General features: G+C 45.0%; 1 protein-coding gene across 2 annotated transcripts in view; it reads right to left on the reverse strand.

Annotated features, from left to right (window-relative positions):
• Window positions 1-22,302, reverse strand: part of HGD (homogentisate 1,2-dioxygenase) — a 161,560-nt gene that overhangs the window by 2,972 nt on the left and 136,286 nt on the right. For both annotated transcript variants that reach the window (XM_069202700.1, XM_069202701.1), the window contains exons 12-13: window positions 17,076-17,202; window positions 6,595-6,776 (exon numbers count right to left, since the gene is read on the reverse strand). In XM_069202700.1, the coding sequence (XP_069058801.1) occupies window positions 6,595-6,776; window positions 17,076-17,202 (309 nt within the window). The remainder of the gene's footprint in view (window positions 1-6,594; window positions 6,777-17,075; window positions 17,203-22,302) is intronic.

The raw sequence follows: 22,302 nt of genomic DNA on the forward strand, positions 1-22,302 counted from the left end.
TGGAAGTCAGGGGATAGCTCTGATTCACCATTCTGGATTCTGAAGCATAGAAATCTGGAGTAGTGTTGATCCCAAAATTTATCATCATATCTGAACTCATGGTGCCCTTGTTAACAGCCAAGCTAGAGAGATCGTTCCTCCACAAGGTTTCTAAATCTCAAGGTAAAAGCTTTCAGCGGGGCCAACCACCAACTTGTGCTTACTTATGAGTGAGCCTCAGAAGGTGACTAGTTCTTGACCAATCACAGAGAGATAATGACATTTTTTCTTATTTTGTATTTCACATAAGGTGACTCTGGACACCCAATTTATTTTTTTGCCTAGTTTATAACTTTGGATCCCTACATCAGATGATCTTTATTTTGTGGTTCTTATGTAAGGAGTTTTTTTAGTAAATTGGGTCAGAACTTTTAATTTATTTCTGGTTCGATAGCAATCTTATTGAACAGCAGATCTCTAAACAATGAGCGGCAGGCAAGAAGATTGGCCATGCTGCTTTGGCAGAGTAACTAACTGAGGTCATGCATTGTGTGGATGAGAAAGTCAAGCAAAACAGAACAGGGTAAATGAACTCACATCACAAAATGCAAGGCCAATGACCCTTTCCTGAGGACTGCTGGTAACCAAAGAGGTCTTAATCATGCCTAGTTGTACTTAGAAAAAATCACGTGACATTATACTAGATGTTCTATGGCAGACTAAAGTGGCCACATGAAACACAGGGAAAACATGAAGAGGCTTAGGGCCAAAAGCCTGCTTTTATGGCCAGATGGAAGGATGGGTTGCTAGCTATTCATCCAGTCAAACAGCCATGAGAGAAAACAAAACATTTTCTTGCAAACACATATAATATATAATTTGCTACCATTTCCCAACTCTGCCTGAAGACTGTTGGACGTATTTGCTACACTCGCCTGGTTCACTATGGAGCTGATATTTTATGATCATTCTATATTTTTCAGAGTTGCCTTTAGCTCCCAGTCTACCACTGTTGTAAGGTTGTTTTGTCATGGCCGGACGAGAAAAAAACTGCTTCTTGTTCTCGAGGGGGGGGGCACTGCATAACACCTCTGAGAAACATGGACTGGCCCAGCACAAAATCAGATAGTACAACTCCCTTCCTTTGTTAACGCTCCCATATGTCTCCAATATTGACCTGCATTACAAAATATGTTGATCCATGAGTGGGTGTGTTTATCTGAACATTACACTGGGTGAATCAGCATAGCATTTAGTTAAATGGCTGCCTACACAGCAAAGAACAGGAAGGAAGAGGAGGGACAGAGAAACTCTGGGTGATGCCACCTCATTTACCTAAAATAGCAGCTAAGATTCCTGGAACAGTGTAAAGTTGCTGGATGACTTCCTGTCTTTGGAACACTAAGGCCCAGATTTACAAAGACTTTGCAGTGGGTTTCTTTACTTTTTTAACATAGACCCGACACAAAGTGTTGGGTTGGTATTACCAATCCAATGCAAATCACGATTTGTGTTGGGTTGTAACCCAATGTAACGCAGCACAGCACATGCGCTTTCGTTACTGGTCCATTGGTGATGCATGGGCATTCCTGTACATCCATCCATGGATTTTGATGCAAACCCATATCTACATAGATTTGTAGATATGGCTTACGTCAAAGTCCTGTGCCTCTCTGAGGCTGGCATAACAAGGAGAATATTTTATTTCTCCTTGTTTTTTCCTCTTTGCATGTGTGTTGCATTCTGCAGTACACATACAAAGAGGAAACTGCCTTCTAGCATAGTTTGTGTCCAGAAGGGACCCCTTTCTGCATAAAAATTATGCTGAGCATAATGCAGACACCCTTTCACTAAGGTGCAAGAGTGTTTAAGTTGGTGCATGCAGCATATAGTGCACCAACTGCAGGTAAAGAGCAGAACAGCAACACATCTTTGTAGATATGGTACTGTTTTGATCTCCCATTCAGGCAACACAGTGCAGCAACTTGGCTTGCTGTGCTGCATTACAAGATTTGAAAATCTGGGCCTAGGTTTCCAGTCCAGGACATTAGTTTAAGAAACAAATGAGTTGTAGTTTTGGTTAACCTTGATTGAACCAAATGTCTAATGTACCTGATAAAAAACAATAACTGTTAAAGGACAGGCCAGGACTCGATAATTGCTGTGCTAGTGACATGGAGTCCTGTTGTACCCCTACACTTGGTGAATGACTAGGTATCATAGAAGTGGTCTGGCCTGGCAAGGTTTAAAACTAGCCCGGCTAGTTGCTAGGACACTGGAAATCTGCCCTCACACTGTAATTCTAGCTCACTTCTGCCATATAATTCAATATTGTCAGGCAGCGTAGGGCTTGAAGTAGCAAAAATGGATAATAAAATACAAAGTTGTTCCAAACAGGAGCCTATAAAATATTTATTTCCCGGGGCCCCCAAAATCTTTAAGATCACACCTCACTCCATGAGAAGTGACTTGTGCTTGGCAACAGTGCACATGCCTTATGTGCCAAAAGAACAAATGAAGAGTCACAATGGCTGAGCCCCCCATCCCATTAAAGAGCAGTCAATCAATCAATCAATCAGACACTTATGAAGCGCAGCTTATCACCTGTGGGGTTTCAAGGCGCTGTTGCAGGCTTGCTGCTCACTCGAAGAGCCAGGTCTTGAGGTCTTTCCTGAACTGCTTAAATGAGGCGGCCTGCCTGATGTTGAGAGGGAGCGTGTTTCATGTCCGGGCTGCGAGGTGAGAGAAGGATCTGCCCCCGGCTGTGCTCTCCTGATTCTGGGGATGGCGGCGAGGGTGAGTTGGCAGAATCGGAGCTGTATGGTGGGGGTGTAGAAGGTCAGGCAGCGGTTGAGGTAGTCCGGTCCTATGTTGTGCAGTGCCTTGTAGGTGTGTGTCAGTAGCTTGTAAGTGATGCATTTGTTGACCGGAAACCAGTGCAGGTCTCTGAGGAGGGCCGAGATGTGGCTGTGACAGGGGATGCCCAGGATGAGTCTGGCTGCTGCGTTCTGGATTCTTTGAAGTGCTGTTTGAAGTTTCTTTGTGATGCCGCCATAAAGTGCTTTGCCGTAGTCCAGTTTGCTGCTGACAAGTGCGTGGGTGACCGTCCTTCTTGTCTTAGTGGGGATCCACTTGAAAATCTTTTGAAGGAGGTGCAGGGTGTGGAAGCACGACAATGAGACGGCGTTGACTTAATGGGTCATGGAAAGCGTGGAGTCTAGGATGATGCCCAGATTGCAAGTGTGGTTGATGGGGATTGGGCCCCAGGAGTCATTCCAGGCGGAGGGGGTGGAGCCGAGTACGAAGATCACGGTCTTGTCCAAGTTGAATTTGAGGCAGCTAGTTTCCATCCAGGTGGCGACTGTTCTCATTCAGTTGTGGGATTTTCTCTTGGCTGCTAATGGATCATCATTCAACGAGAGGATCAGTTGGATATCGTTGGTATAGGAGACTATGTTTAGGCCGTGTTATCTGACGTTTTTAGCGAGCGGGCCGTGTAGATGTTGAAGAGTGTCGGGCTTAGAGAGGATCCCTGGAGTACACCGCAGCATGTTTCTTTGGGTGACGAGGTGAACGGCGTGAGTCTGACACTCTGGGTTCTTCCGGTGAGGAAGGATCAGATCCATTCCAATGCTTTACCACAAATGCCGACATTGTGGAGTCTGGTGTAGAGGGTGAAGTGGGAGACTGTGTTAAACGGGGTGGAGAGGTCGAGAAAGATGAGGATGGCCTTGTCTCTGTGGTCCAGTATGATGCAGATGTCATCGGTGGCTGCCAGGAGGGCTGTTTCGGTGCTCTGGTTGCACCTGAATCTGGGCTGGAAGGGGTCTAGGATTAGGTTTGACTCGAGGAATTCCGTGAGTTGCAGGTTGATGGCCTTTTCTGTTACCTTGGCTGTGAAGGGGAGCAGAGAGATAGGTCTGTAGTTCTTCAACTCCCTTCGGTCGGGAGAGGGTTTCTTTAGGAGGGGGTTAATCTCTGCGTGCTTCCAGCCAGATGGGAAGGTGGGGATCTCTATGGAACGGCTGATAGTCCGGCAGGGTTCTGGTGTGATGGTGGAGCTGGCCAGGTTGAAGATGTGATGTGGGCACGTGTCAGAGGGTGCCCCTGAGTGGATGGAGTTCATGAGTTTCCGGGTGCCTTTTGTTGAATGGAGGCCCAATGGTTTAGGGTTTGGCGTGGCATGAGGTCTGTGGTGGTGCTGGTGGGCAGTGGGTGCGGGTTTTGGTTCTTGAATCCTTTGTATATATGTCCTGGATTTTCCAGTGAAAGAAGGTGGCGAGGTCGTCGCAGGGGTCTTGAGAGGGGTGACTGTCTGAAGTGTTTGTTTCGGGGTTCATGAACTCTTTGACGATGGTGAAGAGCCCCTTGCTGTTGTGTGTGATGGTGCTGAGGCGTTCTTGAATGGAAGCTTTCTTTGAGGCTCTGATGCGCTGGTGGTGTGTGGTGACTGCATTTTTGTAGGCTGTGTGGTCTTCGGTTGTTTAGCTGTTCCTCCATTTCCGTTCCAGTAGTCTTCAGGTGCGTTTTGACTCTTGAAGTTCTGTTGTGAACCATCTTGGTTTCTTGTGGTGCTGGTTTCTGGTGGGTTTTCTGAAGAGAGTTATGCTGTTGGTGCATTCTGTGATCCAGCGGTGCAGGTTGCATGCAGAGTTGTTCGCGTTTGTGGTGTCCGGTGGGGGTGGGGGAGTGGAGGAGGGGAGTAGCTGAGTGCATTGGTGAGCTGCGCTTCATTGACTCTGCCCCAGCATATGGGGGGGAGGGCAGGGTGCATAGTGGCGGGCGGTGTTCTTTGTGAAGGCAAAATAGTTGCACCGGTGGTCGTTCCAATGGTGTTCGGAAGTGTGAGAGATGGTGATGTTATTCCCTGCTGAGAAGACATGGTCGAGGGTGTGACCTGCTGAGTGAGTGGGGAGGTTGACTAGTTGCTTGAGACCAAGGGTTCCGAGGTTGTCCAGGAGGGTTGTGGTATTTGGGTCGTCGTGGAAAGCGAAGTGGAAGTTGAGGTTGCAGAGTAGGATGTAGTTGGTGGAGGGGAGCGTGTAGGGGGCAACAAGGTAGGCGATGGCTTCGCTGAACTGAGGCTGGGCCCGGGTGGTCTGTAGACAAGGGTGCAACGGACGGAGGTGTTCGGGTTGGTCTGAATCTAGAAGTGTAGGTATTCAAGGGTTGGCCGGATCTGTGTCTTGATAGTGGTCGACAGGTGGAGGGCGTTCCTTTAGATTATGGCGATGCCTCCTCCTGGACGACTGAGTCAGTCTTTTTGGACAATTTGGTAGACATCGGGAATGGTGGTCGCGATGTGCGGGGCCAAAGTGGGGGTGATCCAGATCTCTCTGAGAAAGGCGACGTCCGGGGCGATCGAGTCGAGGAGGTCCCAGAGTTCTACTGCATGCTTGACGAGGGAGCGGGTGTTGAGGAGTATGCACTTGAGGTGTCCATCTGGGCTTGGTGCAGGGTTGTGTAGCGGGCGGTGGCAGTTGAGTGATCAGAAGCTGCAAGAGAAGGGTCCATGAGTGTTGTTCGGGTCGGCTAGGTGGAAGGCTGAGGATCTTCCAGGGTTGCTGTTGTACCGGCGGTGGTGCGAGAAGACGAGCTTGCCTGTGGTGTGCCTTCTGCGCACCGGTGTTACACCTGCTGCGCGTGGCCGCGTAGCAGCCACCCTTAAGAAGGGGAGGGAGTTGGGAGGGTCTGGTCAACTGGGAAGAGGGAGGGAGCGGGAAAGTACTTCACGGGGAGAGGAGTGGGGCCACAGGGGCAGCAGGGAGGGAGCTTGGGGAACGTAAAACCGCTAAAGGCAGAAAAGGGAGAAAAGCAGCGTAGAAAGGAAGTAAGAAAGGCAAAAACAGACAGAAATAGACAAAAAGAGGAAAAAGCAAGAAGGACAGACCTAAGCAGATGGCCACTAGGCCACCAGGAATGAGGCGGGTGCCTGTGGGTGGAGGCGAGCCTTGAACTCAGAGCTGACAGGCTCTTGAGGATAGCAGTCGCAGCAGGTGGAGCTGCGAGGGTAGAAGCGCACAACGCTGATCAGGAGGTCAGAGGAGTCATCAGATGTAAGTCAGCAAAGGTAAAGCTGGATCCTCCTGGTTTTGCCTCTGGTAGGAGCCAGCAGTTTTGCCCAGAGGCTTTTTTTGCCAGAAGGGAAAAAGCAACTAATAAGTCTTGATGCCTGACATTATTTGGGTAATAAAGCTTTCTGCGCCATCTTCTAATCCCACCAACAAAAATAGGCATACACACCCCCAGTGCCTGTCTGCATCTTATCCCACCTTCACAGGGTTACATCTCTAATTCAGGCAGGGCCGGACTGGGAACCCAAAGCAGCCCTGGCAATTTTGTCAGACTAGCCTCGGGTTGTGTGTGTGTGTGGGAGGGGGGAGCACTGCTGCTTTTGTTACTGGGGGCCAAACGTGCAGCAGTGCTGCAAAACCGGCCCCCACCCTGCAAAACTGGCCCCCACCCTTCCAGCCTCCTGGGGAAACGATCGATGCCCGCAACGGGCAGTCCGGCCCTGATTTCGGCCAACAAGGGCAGGTAATGGTAGCTTTTTAAGCATTCTGATTGGATAAGCAAATCCCAGAATTCCACGCGATGTCAATAAATCATGCATACCATGGTTCCGTCTGCCACTCTCTCAGGTACCAGCTTGGCACTGCTCGCCTTCTCGAAGCAGTCGCTGTCTGGGCCATGGGGGGTCATGATACTGTGCAGGGAACCCCCACCGGCCTGGAAGCCTTCCTCTTTCGCCTCGTAGTGCCCCTTGATCAGTCCCATGAACTCGCTCATGCAGTTTCCTGGAAACAAACAAAGCGCCTCTTATCACATTCTTTTTTCCATCAAAATACATTAATAACGTTGGTTTGAGTCAAATGGATCATGTGTAAGTAATCTGGTTTCCTGCTCTGAGGACATAACAAGTATGCTGGACAAAGTGGGTGAGGTAAAACACTTTACAATGACTTTGGTAGAACTTCTGAAACTTTGCCCCACATGGGGTAAAGTTCTAAACATGGGTCTAAGCATTGATACTGCCACATGGACTAGTAATTGCCTACCTGGCTCTAGGAATAATGCGAATAAGGGCCAGTGAATCATGTCACAAGTGGACTACTTAATGGGTCAGTACTAGAGCTAAGGCTGTATTTTGTGGGTTAATAAACTTTTATTTAACAATTCCAAACGATACAGAAGGTATCAAGGCACTACGCTAGTATCCTCCTAGCAGAAATCTGAAAGACTTAAGAAAGACATCACAGGAATGCAAAGCTCAGTGCACGGTTCTTTACAGACATTCCAGATAGGTGAGGATACATCCTAAAAATGTAAACTGGAATTGTGATAAAACAACTCTGCCTCCCTCCCCAAGTAAACAAGAGAGTATGCCATCACCAATCACTGCGCTATACCAAATAATGTTATGGTTGGTGCTGTCATTTGAAAAATATTTGGGAATTTCCTGATTTGGTATAAAGTGCAGTGATTGCAATTAACTGGGGCAAGCAGTAAAAAACACACTCGGAAAGACAGAAGGCCAGATGTACTAAGGCCCACATTTATACTTTTTTAGCGCCGCAATTGCGCCGCTTTTTGACGCAAAAGCGGCGCAAACTTACAAAATACAATTTTGCGCCGCTTTTGCGTAAAAAAAAATGACGCAAATGTGGCGCTAAAAAAGTATAAATATGGGCATAAATATTTTTACAGTAGCAAAAAGTTTGATTCGTAAAATCGAGCTAATTGTGAATGCAAACACCAGACTGGTATTCCATAACTTGTTAACGAATCACAATTTGGGTTTGCAACCGAATTACGATTTGGTATTTGGAAGAGATGTGTTTAGGGCATCCCTCCCAAATACCAAAACAAAATGGTATATATTAATGTTTTGCAACCGGAGTCAGGTTGCAAAACATGAATACTTTACAGACTACAGAAGTGTAGTGGTAATGAATCTGCAAACGGGAATGGGTCCTAAAGGGACTTCTTGCACTTTGAAAACGTTAAAGAATATAAGTTAAACGTTTCATTGTTTTTTTTAAAAAGCATCCAATTTTCCTTTAAGGAAAACAGGCCGCGTTTGGAAAACAAGGGTAGTGGCCTGTTGAGGTTAGCAGAGCACCATGGCTGTCATCGCTTTAAAAAAAAACTTTTTTTGTGACTTAGCAGTAGTCCCAGGAACCACACCCTACTCCTAAAAAATGTTTTTACAACATTAACAAAGGTGACGGGCCCTAAGGGATACCTTCCCGTTTGCAAGTGGGTTATCACCTCCTTTAAGGTGTTGGTAACCTATCAATGTTTGCAGTCACAAACCATTGGTACATACAATAAGGAATCTCAAATTGGAAGGGAGGACCTAAACACACCCCTTTCAATTTCCGATTCAGTATGTACTGGCAGACCTAATCTGAGATTCAGTAACGAGTTACCAAAGCAAAATGTAGGCTTCGAACATGCCCAAAAGATATTCTGTGGTCGCAAAGGCTTCAATTTAGAGATTTGGAGCCTTGCAACGGCAAAATAGTTTTGAAGATAAGGCCCTAAATTCAGGTACACACATATTCAATCATGTAATTCAAACAATCTATGGAAACTTGATTGTAATAAGTTTTATTTAAAAAAAGACAGGGATGTAAGGTGCATAACAAGGTGCCATAAAGAGTAAATACAATACAACACGGCACACAAAAAAGCTGAGGCCCACAAGTTAGATAAGGGCCATTAACTTACGTTATGTGCTAGCTTGCAGGCCAACAAAGCTATAATAAAAAGTTTTTAGTTATACAATATGACAGATAAAAATCCTGAATACATTTAGAAAAGAGAAGCAACTAATTAAGGGCCATGATAATTTCAAATAAAAAAGAATGTCAGTTCATATGTTTTGCTTCCAAAAAGGAGGATGAGAATCTGATTTTTTTTAAAACGTTTTTGAGGAGAGGAGAGCGGATTTATAGACCAAAAGAAAAATTTAAGTGTGGCACTGACACTGGACAAATCTTCAAGAGTTCATGTCTGCTTACTGCTATCCATGTAGCTCCTTAAAGTTCGACCAGCCTGAATGGGAGGCAGGTCTCTTTGTGTAGTCTTTTCAGAATATTCTTTTGTCGAACTAGAATATCCAGAATCAATTCCCATTTAGAACAGGCGTGAAGATGCAACTCTTACGACACTCATTCTAAATATGTTCTCTGTGCAGCTTCCTCTGTCTAACTGCAGGTCAGTCACTGCCAAGGAAGCCTCAGCTCCCTTCAAACAGTCCTCTGAATTGATAAATCTACAAGATCTTCTCACAAAGATCTAAAACTCAAAATCCTATACGTTGGAGTAAGAGTTTTAAATTCTCTTTTGGATGCGTTTGTGCGAGATCCTAGAATCTCCACTTAAGACGTGCCAGAGCAAAATCCTTGAAACTCCGCTACAGACGCGCTAATGCGAGATCCTCGAAACTCCGCTTCAGGAGTGCTCGTTTGAGATGTTGAAAACCGTGCTTCAGATGTGCTAGTGTGAGATCCTCAAAACCGTACAAAGAACTGAAACTCAAATTTGCTTCAGACACACTATTGTATGATCTTGAAACTGCGTCAGATGAGTTAGCATGAGATCCTTGAAATCTGCTTCAGGTGCACTAGTGTTGGATCCTCAAACTCTGCTTCTATGTGCTAGTGTGAGATCCTCAAAATCATGATTCAGGTGCTCTTGCGAGACAGCACTGAAACTCTGCTTCTGACGAGTTAGTGTGAAACCCTCAAAAGTCTGCTTCAGAAACACAGCTGTCAGATTCTCGAAATCTACTTCAGATGTGCTAGTGTGAGATCCTTGAAACCGTACTTCAGACGCGCTAGAGTGAGCGCTCTGAAACTCTGCTTCAGATGTGCTTGTGTGAGATAACTGAAACTCTACTTCAGACGCTCTAGTGTGACAGCTCTGAAATTCTACTTCAGATGCGCTTGTATGAGATCCTCATAACGCTCTTTCACGTGCTAGTGTGAGAGCTCTGAAACTTTGCTTCAGATGCGGTTTGTGAGATCCTCAAAAGTCTACTTCAGATGCTCTAGGCTGAGAACTCTCAAACTCTGCCTCGCATGTGCTGGTCTGAGAGCTCTGAAACTCTGCCTCGCATGTGCTGGTCTGAGACCTCTGAAACTCTGCCTCACATGTGCTGGTCTGAGAGCTCTGAAACTCTGCCTCACATGTGCTGGTCTGAGAGCTCTCAAACTCTGCCTCGCATGTGCTGGTCTGAGAGCTCTCAAACTCTGCCTCGCATGTGCTTGTCTGAGAGCTCTCAAACTCTGCCTCGCATGTGCTGGTCTGAGAGCTCTGAAACTCTGCCTCGCATGTGCTGGTCTGAGAGCTCTGAAACTCTGCCTCGCATGTGCTGGTCTGAGAGCTCTGAAACTCTGCCTCACATGTGCTTGTCTGAGAGCTCTGAAACTCTGCCTCACATGTGCTTGTCTGAGAGCTCTGAAACTCTGCCTCGCATGTGCTGGTCTGAGAGCTCTGAAACTCTGCCTCACATGTGCTTGTCTGAGAGCTCTAAAACTCTGCTTCAGATGCGCTTGTATGAGGTCTATGAACTTCTACTTCAGACGCGCCTGTGTGAGATCCTCAAGATCTGCTTTGGATGCGCTAGTGTGATTTCCTTGAAACTGTTTCAGACGTGCTAGAATGAGATTCTCAAAAACTAGGCTTCGGGTGTGAAATGGTCAGTCCGTTGAAACTCTGCTTCAGATTCGCTAGTGTGACATCTTCCAAACTCAACTCTGCTTCAGATGTGCTAGTCTAGTGTGAGATCCTTAAAACTACTTTCCCATACCACCCATATAAAAACTAACCATCTCTCTTGACTCAAAACAATGCCAGGGTCTGGAGGAAGATTCAACTTTGTGCAAAAAAACATGAAGCCATCAGTGAAATCCATACTGATAAGAGATACAACGATCGCATCATGGACAAAATAAATAAGAAGCTCTTTTATATCATGTCAACATTGAGTACTGGCTAACCCCTTCCTTGCTCAAATGATCTGTTCCTTTGCAGGATATGCCACCCAGTTCCATCAGCCAAGAACAGCCCATTTAAGGCGTAAAAATACGACACAATTCGTAACATAGTTATGAAACGTCCTGGTTTCTGTTTAATTTGTCCTACTGATACAACAAAGGGTGTATGCAGAGATGCTATCTGGAATAGAGATTGACCAATTCTATTAATACTGTTAAAATAAAAACTGAAGAAAGGAATAAATGAGCAAGTTACTTATCTTTGGTAACACTCTCTCTGGTAGAGACTCTACCTAGCCACAGATTCCTCACCATCTGACTATTCCCCAGGTGTCAGACTGATCCAGAAACTTTTCAGCAGTACCTCTACGCACAGATAGGAGGTGCTTTGTGGTTCTGCACGGACGCGTTCCACTCTGGAAACGACATGCGGAGGCTATAAAGGCATCACTTCTGCGTACTGATGTCGGGTGCTTTCGAGAGTGTCCCTGCACCAAGGCGCAGAGCCTCAAAAGTAAAATTGTGTAACCAATGTGCAGACTCCTAGACTTGGGATCTTATTAATGGAGAGAGTCCAACCACAAAATGGGGAGGATGGGAGGGTCAGTGAGGAAGCTGCAGCTAGAGTCTCTTCCAGAATGAGCATTACCAAATGTAAGTAACTTGTTCTTCTGGTAGATTTCTAGCTGCAGATTCCTCACCTTTTGAATAAATACCTAAGCAGTACCTATTTGGAGGTAGGTCTGCGGATAGACTCAAACCAGAAAGTCCTGCAGGTTTGAATACGCAAAATGCCCCTCTCAGCGAACCTGACTGTACATAAAATTGGGCTTTGTGAACGTATGAAAGAACGGCCATGTAGGGCCTGGCAAATATCAAGGACAGTGTCTCCATGGAATGTAAGCAGCTTTGACCCTGGTAGAATAAGCACCCAGGCTGCTTTTTAGCCACTATGTAGCAGAAATTAATGCAGTGCACACTCCAGTGCGAGATGGTTCCCTTCTGCACAGCCTTGCCTTTTCTTGCTCCAATGAACCCCACAAAGAGCTGATTGTCCGCTTGGTGTTATTTAGGTATGATCTATGCAAAAGCTCAGCGCTCTCATGGAGTTCAAGCAATGGAGTCTCTCCTCCTCCTTAGAAGGGTGAGGCAGAGCACAGACATGCTCTGGCTGACGTGTAACAGCGTCACAACTTTAGGCAGGAAGGATGCCCATGTCTACAAAACCAGCTTTTCTGGGAAGAAGGTGGTACATGGATGGTTGACAAAGAGCTTTAAGCTTACTCACACACTGTGCTGTAAGGGTGAGAAGCGGCTTGAAGGGAGAACACATCAGAAACAACCAAGTTAAGGTCTCACTTCTCCAGACCACACACTCTTAAAATATACTATCTACTAGTATGGATGACGTGATTCCTACACCTTGCAATCCTCACAGTCTTATATGACATTCCCTATAGACTGATTTACACACATATGATTCATTGTCTCTTTATTATGTGTGTGGGATGTAAAGTGCCCTGACAAATAGAACAAATGAAATGTATGTAAGAGAGGGGCTGTGGATAAATGAGGGGCACCCCAGGAGGGTGCTATCCCAGACAGACAGACACACACCCCTTCTCTCGCCAATAAGAAGGAAGAGAAAACATGAGTGATTTCCTAACAATTTTTGAGTTATTTTTCTAAGAAAGTCTGAACTAGAAATTCCACAGGGCGGCAGCAGGGGGCAGCATTGGGAGTAAAATGAGAAAGTGACTCCCTATGGCTGGATCTGCCTTCATATTCATATTTGTAATTAGCGTTTTCATTGTAACCGTGGTTGTTTTGAGATATTTAAAACCTCGTCCACCTAACCAATTGTATTATTTAACTAGGCCATTAGTAGTAAAGTGTCAATATAACTTGGCCAAGGCCATAGCTGTGTTCGTTAGTTTTTTCCCTGCAAGCAGAGCACAATTGAAAGGGGTGGTTTTTGGCAAAGAAATTATTCCATAAATGCGATTTTTTAAATATCACTCAGCCATATTCCTGCTGTACTCGTGCTTGGCTGTGATCTTTTTAATTTTCACAGCCTTCTCCTTCAGTGATGTTCCTTATCTTAATATACTTTAGCATTTTTTGAATCTTCAAAAGTACTGTGAAAATATTGGAACATTTATCCACATTTTTATACACTCTCTCTCTCTTTCTCTCTCTCTCTCTCCCCTTCTCTGTCACTCAAAAACACAGTTAAAGTGAGGTTATGGTTCTAAAACAAATCTAAAACTAACAACACTTTGCTAAAAACGGTTAGCACTACAACAGATACCTCGCACAACAGCCATGCAATTCATACCTCATACCTCATGCTGAAAGCACTGCTCTTGGCCTCACCCTTGATGTAACGGATGCAATTATAACTGTCACAAGGAATATGTAATCCTGTCATCTGTTTGTAGCGTGTAGTGCAGTAGATTCACATGCTGTGCATTACACCTGCAATCCAGGGTGGGCTAAGAAATTACAACCTGTTTTTGTTCGAAGAAGCTTCGGGTCCGAGGATGTGCTGTGACCCCTCCCCTTAGTCCACAATGCCATGGGCACTGACTCCCCTCCCTAGGTTGCTCTCTCTTCAGGTGAGCAGTAAAAGTCAAGTTCAGAGTAAGACTAATGTTATGTGCTGTGTTCATTATAAGTTATTAAAGAGCGAGGAAGAAGCCCTTGCACTTACATAACCAGGTTGTGGAAATATTGAAGGCAGCTCAATTGCCTGGTTAATGTGGAAAGGCGAGACTTCCTTGGGTAGGAACTCTGGATTAGTTCCAAGGACTGCTCTGTCCTTATGCACTTCAACGAAAGGTTCCTGAATGGTGAATGCTTGTAACTCACTGATGCACCTGTGTAAGGTTATGCCTATTAGAAGGGCTACCTTCCAGGAAAGAAACTGTAGGTTGCAATAGTGGAGTGATTCAAACAGCAGACCCATAAGTCTTGTGAGAACTACCTTAAGGTTCCACACTTGGGCTGGAGAATGTTTTTGAGGGTATTACCCTTTTAAGACCGTCCACAAACCCTAATCACAACCTTAACCTTAATAACCAGAATCATGAAAAGGGCTGAGTGTTCTCTTTTCTGCATGTGATATGATATATGATAAGATATGAAAGTGATTTCTAGAGTGCATAGCTACTCCTAAGAGTGTCCCGGTGCTTTATCATAAGGCTACCTGCTGTAAGCAGACTATAATATTACTCTTGTTGGAAAAGCCAGGTTTTTAACTTTTTCCTAAACACAGACATCTCAGCCACAGAGCGTATCTCAAGAGGAAGCTTGTTCCAAGCTACCAGCCCAAGACAGGAGAAAGTCTGACCTCCAGTTCTCATGTGGCGAATCTTAGAAATCCTTGCCAGAAGACTGTCGGCTGATCACAGGTTTCTGGAGGGGGCATAATGTTTAATTCTATCAATGAGATAGTCTGCACCCGTCAAGTGCAGTGATTTAAGGACCAGGGCTAACATTTTGAAAATAATTCATTTCTTTATCGGAAGCCAGTGAAGGACCCTTAGATGTGGAGTCACATGAGTTCTTGGAGGAAGTTTGAAGCGGCTATAAGGAGGCATATGGAGGTATATGCAAGACCTGCAAAACGTTCATCAAAATCGCCAAAAGCCTGGACATCTCATCCCGGTTACCTTCATCATCAGAAACGTGCGACTTCATCCTAAACTGCTGTCCAAGAATGACAGTGGAAATGCTTTGATACTACTCTGTGGCTCTTTAAACTCCTGACATAGTAGAAGGCAATTAACCAGCACCTCATGTCAGGCTCTGAGATTGTTGACCTCACCAGAATCCATAAGTAGACCATAAAACGATATCCGACTGATCTGGCAAACAAACAAACCCTTTGGCATAACTGATACAGTGGATGGGCTAAATTTTCTTTATTTATTTATGACAGCAATACTGAGATATGCCTGAATGTAAAAAGGGAATTAAGCTCCACAGAAGACAGTTTCAAAATACTGGCTCACAGCCATCGCAAGTGGATGCAGTTTCAAAATACTCGCTCATAGCCATCACAAGTGGATGCATAACAATTACTTCAATTAAATGGCGACATTGTCAGATCCCATAGCCTCAACATAATTTCCTATGCAGACAACACCCAACTCATCCTCTCACTCACAGACGACCCCACCACCACCAGAACCAACTTCCACAGATGCCTGACAAGCGTCGTCAACTGGATGAAAGACAACTACTTACAGCTGAACACAGACAAGACTTAAGTTCTGATCTTCAACTAGAGCAGCAAGACATGGAACGACTCCTGGTAGACTTCATAACTAGGGCCCACACCTGCTCCCTCCGAACACGCTAGAAACCTCAGGCTCATCATTGACAACAAGCTCACCATGAAATCACAGATCATCTCCATCTCCTAAGCCTGCTTCTTCACTTTGCGCATGTTACGTAAGATCTTAAAGTGGCTACCCCTGCACATGAGACGCACTGTGACACAGGCCCTCATCACCAGCTGACTGGACTATGGCAATGCTCTCTACATAGGGATTGCCGCAGAACTCCTACATAGACTTCAGACCATACAGAATGCCACAGCCAGACTCATCCGCGACCTTCAATGATGATCCTACATCACACCACACCTCAGGCAACTCCACTGGCTCCCCATGCAGAAGAGATGCCACTTCAAGCTGCTGATCCATACACACAAAGCGCTACACAACCAAGGACCCAGCTACATTAACCACTGCCTGAAATTCTACCAACCGTCGAGAAGACTACGCGCCACCATCCTATCACTTGCCCACACTCCTCGCATCCACCTAGGCAGAAGCGGGGGACGATCTTTCTCCCACATTGCAGCAAAAACCTGAAACAGCCTCCCCAAGCATCTCCAGACCATCTCCTCACATCCGGAATTCCGTAAGGCCCCCAAAACCTGGCTGTCTGAATGAGCCACTGAGACCTGCAAGTGCCTGAATACCCCTGCAGGTCATTAGCTGCGCTTTATAAATCATATTTGATTGTCTGATTGAAAACAAAATTCTATTCCCTTTTTTAAAAAAAAATTCTGGCAAAGCGTGTTCTGGCCCAGAGACCTAGGGGACACTCTGACACCCACACACTACATGATCTTAGGAGTAAAAATAAAGGGATTTGCATGTTCAGATCAGTCTACTGACGGGTGCTTATTTTTCATCACCTCCTGAAGCAGTTTTGCACCTCTCTATACTTTCACGTAAAGCAATATTTATAATTGCTTTCATATCATCCAGAATGAACTAATGTCACCCACCTTTGGGGCACAAAAAGAGCCATGCACAGATTAGCACTGCACTAGACATTGCTGATAGAGTCCTACTGCACCTCACTGCTCAGGAACAAATCCCCCTCTCTGATGTCATTTCATTTACTTTAGATTAGTGAGTAGGTTAAATTTACATCACCATGCCTGGTTCATAAATATTTGTATTCTGTCACTGGATCACCTTTAACCAACTGGTTCAGTTGGTATTTACCCGCATGCGCACTTAGAGCCTCGAAGCAACATCTTGTGAACGTTTCTACTTTCAAGAGGGCAAGTCTGGACTCTGACACTGCTGCCTACACGGTAGGGGGGTGCCCCAATCTTCTTTAGGAAATAAGCCTGAAAAGCTATAAATTTGTTTATTTTTAAGCTCATAATCTGAGGATAATGTGCATCGCCGTGATCAAATTGTGGCAGCACTACTTTAGAATTTCACAAATACAAACTGTTCGAGCTGTACCTTTTAACTATGAGTAACTCAAGGATTCAGACTTTTTTTATACCCAGGACACAGCCCTGTGGCATTGGAGTGCTTTACAACACAACCAAACTATGTTACACAATAGTTTCCTTTTTAGGCACAGGGAGACTAACTAATTTTCCAAGAACCCCAAGGCTGGGATTCAAGCCTGGTTCCCCATGTGCCAAAGTCAACACCTCTAGCCATTCGGCTAGCCATTCCTGTTTAAAGTGCATGCCCAAAGTGGCCACTGCAACAGACCTAGAGGATAAAGTTGGTGACAAACTTGGTCTTTTTTTAAAGAGAAACTTACGGTGGTAATAAGGTGGGCGGAAAGTGTTCTCTGCCACCCCCCATCGGGGAGGGAAGATGACAAAGTCAGCAATGGCTACTCCTGGGCGTGTTGACTTGGCCGTCAGAACTGTGAAAATTGAAGGATCCTGCAAATAGGAAATAGAAAACAGCCTGAATGCAAGACTTGACAAACCTAGACAATAATCCTAATTTGCTTCTTTATGAAGGACTTTAGATGAATGCTTGCTTATTTAAATATTATTATGAAAATAACCTCAAAAGATAAAAGGCTGGACTGGTGACTCCAAGCCTGGAAGCTAAATCTCAGAAGCACACCGACTCGAAATCTTCACTTAACCATATGAGTAGCATAAACATAACATTTGTCTCTCATCCTTATTAGACAGGGCAGGGTAACCACACTGGATATTAAGAGAAAGAGTAACGGATGGTGGATGAATGTTGCAATGAATGCATACTACCATACAAAGCTGTAATCCAACATGATTTCTTATATCTGGGATGTCTACACATGTTGTAAATCAAATAACTATGCAATACCAAATGTCTACATTCTGATTGGCTCCTATTTGGTCAACATCCCCAAGGATAATCATAATCAGGAGCACACCAATGACACGGCCCACATACCACTACATGTAGTTTACATAATACTTGTTTAGGTGTCACCTATAGGTGTATCTGGAATTAAACTCCCCTATTACATTGGCAAGAAGCAGCAAACTTCAGCAGCTGTGACTTATTCCTTAGATTAATATTTCATGCCTCATGTTAGTGACTGATGTTACTGAATGCATAATGCATCTGTTTCACCCTTACAAGGAGTCTGAGTTGGTATCATGTCAATTTTCAACTACTTGAGTATCAAACTATTTGTGGACTTTTTTTTTTAAAACATCTTTTTATTGGGAACAATAGTTTCTTCAGAAGAATACAATTACCATCACATTATCAGATCCATGAACAGGTACAGCTGCCATATTTATAGGGCACCCTCCCCATACAGGTACAATGTCAACAAGGCGATTCTCTGTCAGTTTGGCGAACATTATGTACAGTGTTACTTTGGGTGTCAGATTCTGCTGTCATCATTATGGGGGCAGGACATGGGCTACCTCTATACATATTCCACTTGGCCCAAATCTTCTCCCACTTACCAGGGCAGCCCCTGCCCTCATACCCCACCTTTTCCACCCCCATACAGCAGTCCATGTCTTGGTTCCATTTGCTGAAAAGCGGTGCAAACTACGCGCCCCATGCACGGGTTATGTTACGTTTTGCGATCATTAATCCTAGGATAACACAGATCTGCTCCATCCGGCCGAGGTCCAAGACCTCCCACACATTTGATAGGCACCACTTCGGTGAGGGGGACAAGCCTCCATTACAGATACTGTCAATACAAGTTACCACTGCTCTCCAGAAAGTCTGGTTCGCTGGACATTCCCATATAATATAAAAAAAGGTATCTACTTGCCCACATTGCCAACCACAGGGCGGGTCGTGTCTCTTACCCATTTTGACCAGGGTGTTACAGGAGAGGTATGCTCTGTGCAATGTTTTGAGTTGCACTAACTGAAATCTTGTGCAAATTGCTACCTCCCTAGGGGAGGCGAGCGCTTCCAACCAGTCCTCATCTGTCAGATCTTTCAGGTCAACTTCCCAGCGGCTACACAAGGGGAAGAGGGTATCAGGAGTATTGCTGATTAATTTCATATAAGTCAGGGAGATTGCCTTTTGGCTCATATGGTCGTCCAACAGTCTGTCTTCCAGTGGCGATGATGCATGAAGATCCTTCCCTTTGGGAATCGTCACCTGGCATGTATGTCGGACTTGTAGGTATCGAAAAATCTCTGTTGCGGCAAGGTCATAATCCCTCTGCAAGTCAGAAAATGAGAGTATAGCGCCGTGTGACCAAAGATCCCCTATCCTGGAGATGCTAATCAGATTCCATTTATCGAACCCTGGCCTCATCTCCAGGTTGCCCAGTTTTTCGGAGTCCCGTGTGAGTCTACCACCCCAGCCCAATGCCTTGAGTGCTATGTGCCAAACATGAACTGTGAGAGCTACTGGTCCCATGAGGGGTAAGTGTTTTGGGTAGTCTACAGCGCACATAGGTAGGCGCACGGTCGTAGGGTGTAGTGGTCCGTGAAGTATGCTGGTTCAGTTGCGGGCTGATGTGTCCATTGATTGATGACGACTAATTGACCCATTGATTGATGACCACTAATTGTGACGCCCAATATTATTTCTGGATATCCGGTAAGGCCATTCCCCCCCCATCATACCAGCCCCGTCAGTGTGTTGTAGGCTATCCGTGGAGCTCCCCCTCCCACAACAAGGCTCTAACTTCGCTCTCTATAGTTTGGAAATAAATTGTGGGGACCGGAAATGGTGTGTTTTGTAACACGTAAAGCAATCATGGTAAGGCCGTCATTTTAAACAAGGCCACTCACCCGAGTAGGGAGAGCTAGAGTGATCTCCAAAGAAGGACATCTCCCTTGAGTCGGCAGAGAGGGCCCTGAAGGTTGTTAATGTGAAAACAAGTTAGGATTGGACATAAATGCCAAGATAACAGAAGATCATTTTTGGTCTTATTTGAGGCATTGTTGATTCCTTGCGTTTGTACACCTGTTATGTTCCCGAAAATGGCATAGAACACTTTTTATATAATGGATTATGTTGTGGATGGTGTTACCTTATATCATCTCATACGGCTGGCACTCACATTTATTTGAAAATTGTTCTAGTGTACTCTTCCTTGTATGGAAGATATGTTGAACACACTAAGGGCCAGATGTACCAAAGGATTTTACCCATTCTGTGTCTATGGGAAAATGCTTTGGTACATATGGCCCTAAATAAGTTAATGTCCAGACTCAAGTGTCTTGCTTACAACACTTCTTTGGTGTCTGAAGGTACCACACTCCAGTATATCTCTTTTTTGCTCATGATAGTATTACAGTGTGACCCGTTTCACCTCACAAGAAGGTGTGGGGTCCACAGTTGTTCGTACTACCTCTGAAGGTGCCCGGGTATCTCTTCTGTAACTTCCTGTTGTGCACCTCATTGCCGATCCAAGGGCGGCAGGATTGTCTCTGGCCAGGAAGGTGGATCCTCTCTGCCAGGTGTGTTTTAGCCACTCTGTGTGTTACTCAGACAACAACAATCCTCCCTCTTATCATCTCCTGCACAGCCACCCTTGAGCCAAGTAACAGACCGTCTGCACGAGCCAGCACTTGGTATTACCACCGACCCTCTAATCCTTCCAGGACTGACTGCTGGCTGAACATCCATCTGCATGGTGGATATAAACGTGGCTTGTGACTGGGCACTTAATCCATACCTATACCATCAACCTGCAATATTAGCCACTGTGTAATTCACAAAACATGAACTTGCATTTGTAAAGGGACTTACTCATACTTAACACCCCAGGACAGTGTAATATTGCTTCTGAGTACATACTCTCTCAAGAGTGTGGAGCCCAGGCTGCAGGGCATACATTCCCTGGAATGTCTGGAAATACCAAGCTATTCATGAGTCCATGAGTTTTCCCAATCCCCCTCTGATCACCTAAACATTCAGAGACTTACGTCTGTCAAAGGCATGAGTAAATCCTTTCCCAGGGTGATAATGGGAAGGGAACACCTGCAAAATGTTTGGGGTTTTGGGGATTAAGTTTTGACTACTGGGAAAATATGTTCTCTGGGAGGAAAAAAATCCAATTGCGATCATGCAACACTGTACTTAAATGTAACCCTTTTATACGTGCAAAATAAAGTTACTGTGCAGTGCCAATGTAAAGTAGACGGTAATGTTACATTTCTTAGCTTACAGAAACTTCCTGTAAATGGAAACTTTATCTGCCATAGTGTGAACTGGTTTCAGTGGTCTTCTCTCACTGCTCTTATATAACCTCACACTGATGTGGAACAGACAGTACAGGTGTAAAGCCACTGGCCACAGTATACTGCGTTATCTGGTCAATATTTTATGCAACACATTATTACACCACGTTGACTAGAAGGGGACTGCATAAGTGTCTGTAGATATCTATTTAACACTATGATGTACTATTCATACACCATGGTTAGTGTCATATCTCAGAACAGGACTCATCTGTTGCAGCTTGTTCCACTAGCCTTACATTACGCAAGAAGACAGCACATCTTTGATTCTCACGCGAGGTGTGTGCTGGGAGATTTCCCCTTCCTCTGCAGGGCAGCGTCATCACCTATGTGACTACCCAGAAGTGTGATCTGCTGGCAGAGTTCAGAAGTACGATAGATGTCAAACCTGGAGTTCTTCCTCCTTAGTCTGCCATTTTGGGGAAACTCCTTTCTCCTGGAAGAGTAGGTGTACCTAACCTTATGTCTACACCTATCCAAGATGGTTACCTCTCCAGTTTTTCCCACCTGAAGTTCCTGATCCAATATGGTGCCAGCCTCCTTTCCTGAAATAAAACTTCCTGTCTAGATCATATATATGGAGGCTCATATATGGAGGTTTGGCCACGAGAAGGGTGAACCACATAATTCCTCTGGGAATCTCTATTTTGGATGATCTTCTGATGAGATCTTTCGCCACCCTGATTTCAGTGTGGTTTTGGTAGCCTGGTTTTCAACTTCTGCACTAACTACCAACACAATCACGAATTACCCAAATTGCCAAGAAAGTTTTTCTTGCCCTTTGTGACTTTTTTCCTAGTAATTGGGACCCTCTGAAGGAGACACTTGACACCTATCACATGTACATTATTTTGCAGCGGGCATTGGGGCTACTGAGCGGAGTTGTCCTTTCCTCTAGAAATCTAGAAAGACCTTCACTGCGTCCGATAAGGTTTATGTTATATTTCTCTGTTCAACTATTGTCCATGATCTGGGAGAAAGTATTAAAAAGGTTCACGTGCAATATTTGGCCACAGAGGACATGCTTATGTTTTGCAACTAATGTCTAACCTTGCTGCTGCTCCTTATATGGGGTTGGTGGTGGTGCTGATGTAACAGGAGGCAGTGAAGCGACATCTTAGGTATATAACCTTCAGACAAGAAACCCTGTTGGCTACCTGCAGAGTATCCAGAGAGCGCGTGTCATGGAGAGAGTGTGCCATCCTTGAGTCTCCACTTACAGGGATAGCTGGGTTCTGTGTTTGATCACTGAATGTGTGACATTCCTATTTAAGTTTATCAATAATCCTAATAATACATATATGGATATTCACG

Source organism: Pleurodeles waltl, chromosome 8, assembly GCF_031143425.1.
Source record: "Pleurodeles waltl isolate 20211129_DDA chromosome 8, aPleWal1.hap1.20221129, whole genome shotgun sequence".
Classification (NCBI taxonomy): Eukaryota; Metazoa; Chordata; class Amphibia; order Caudata; family Salamandridae; genus Pleurodeles; species Pleurodeles waltl.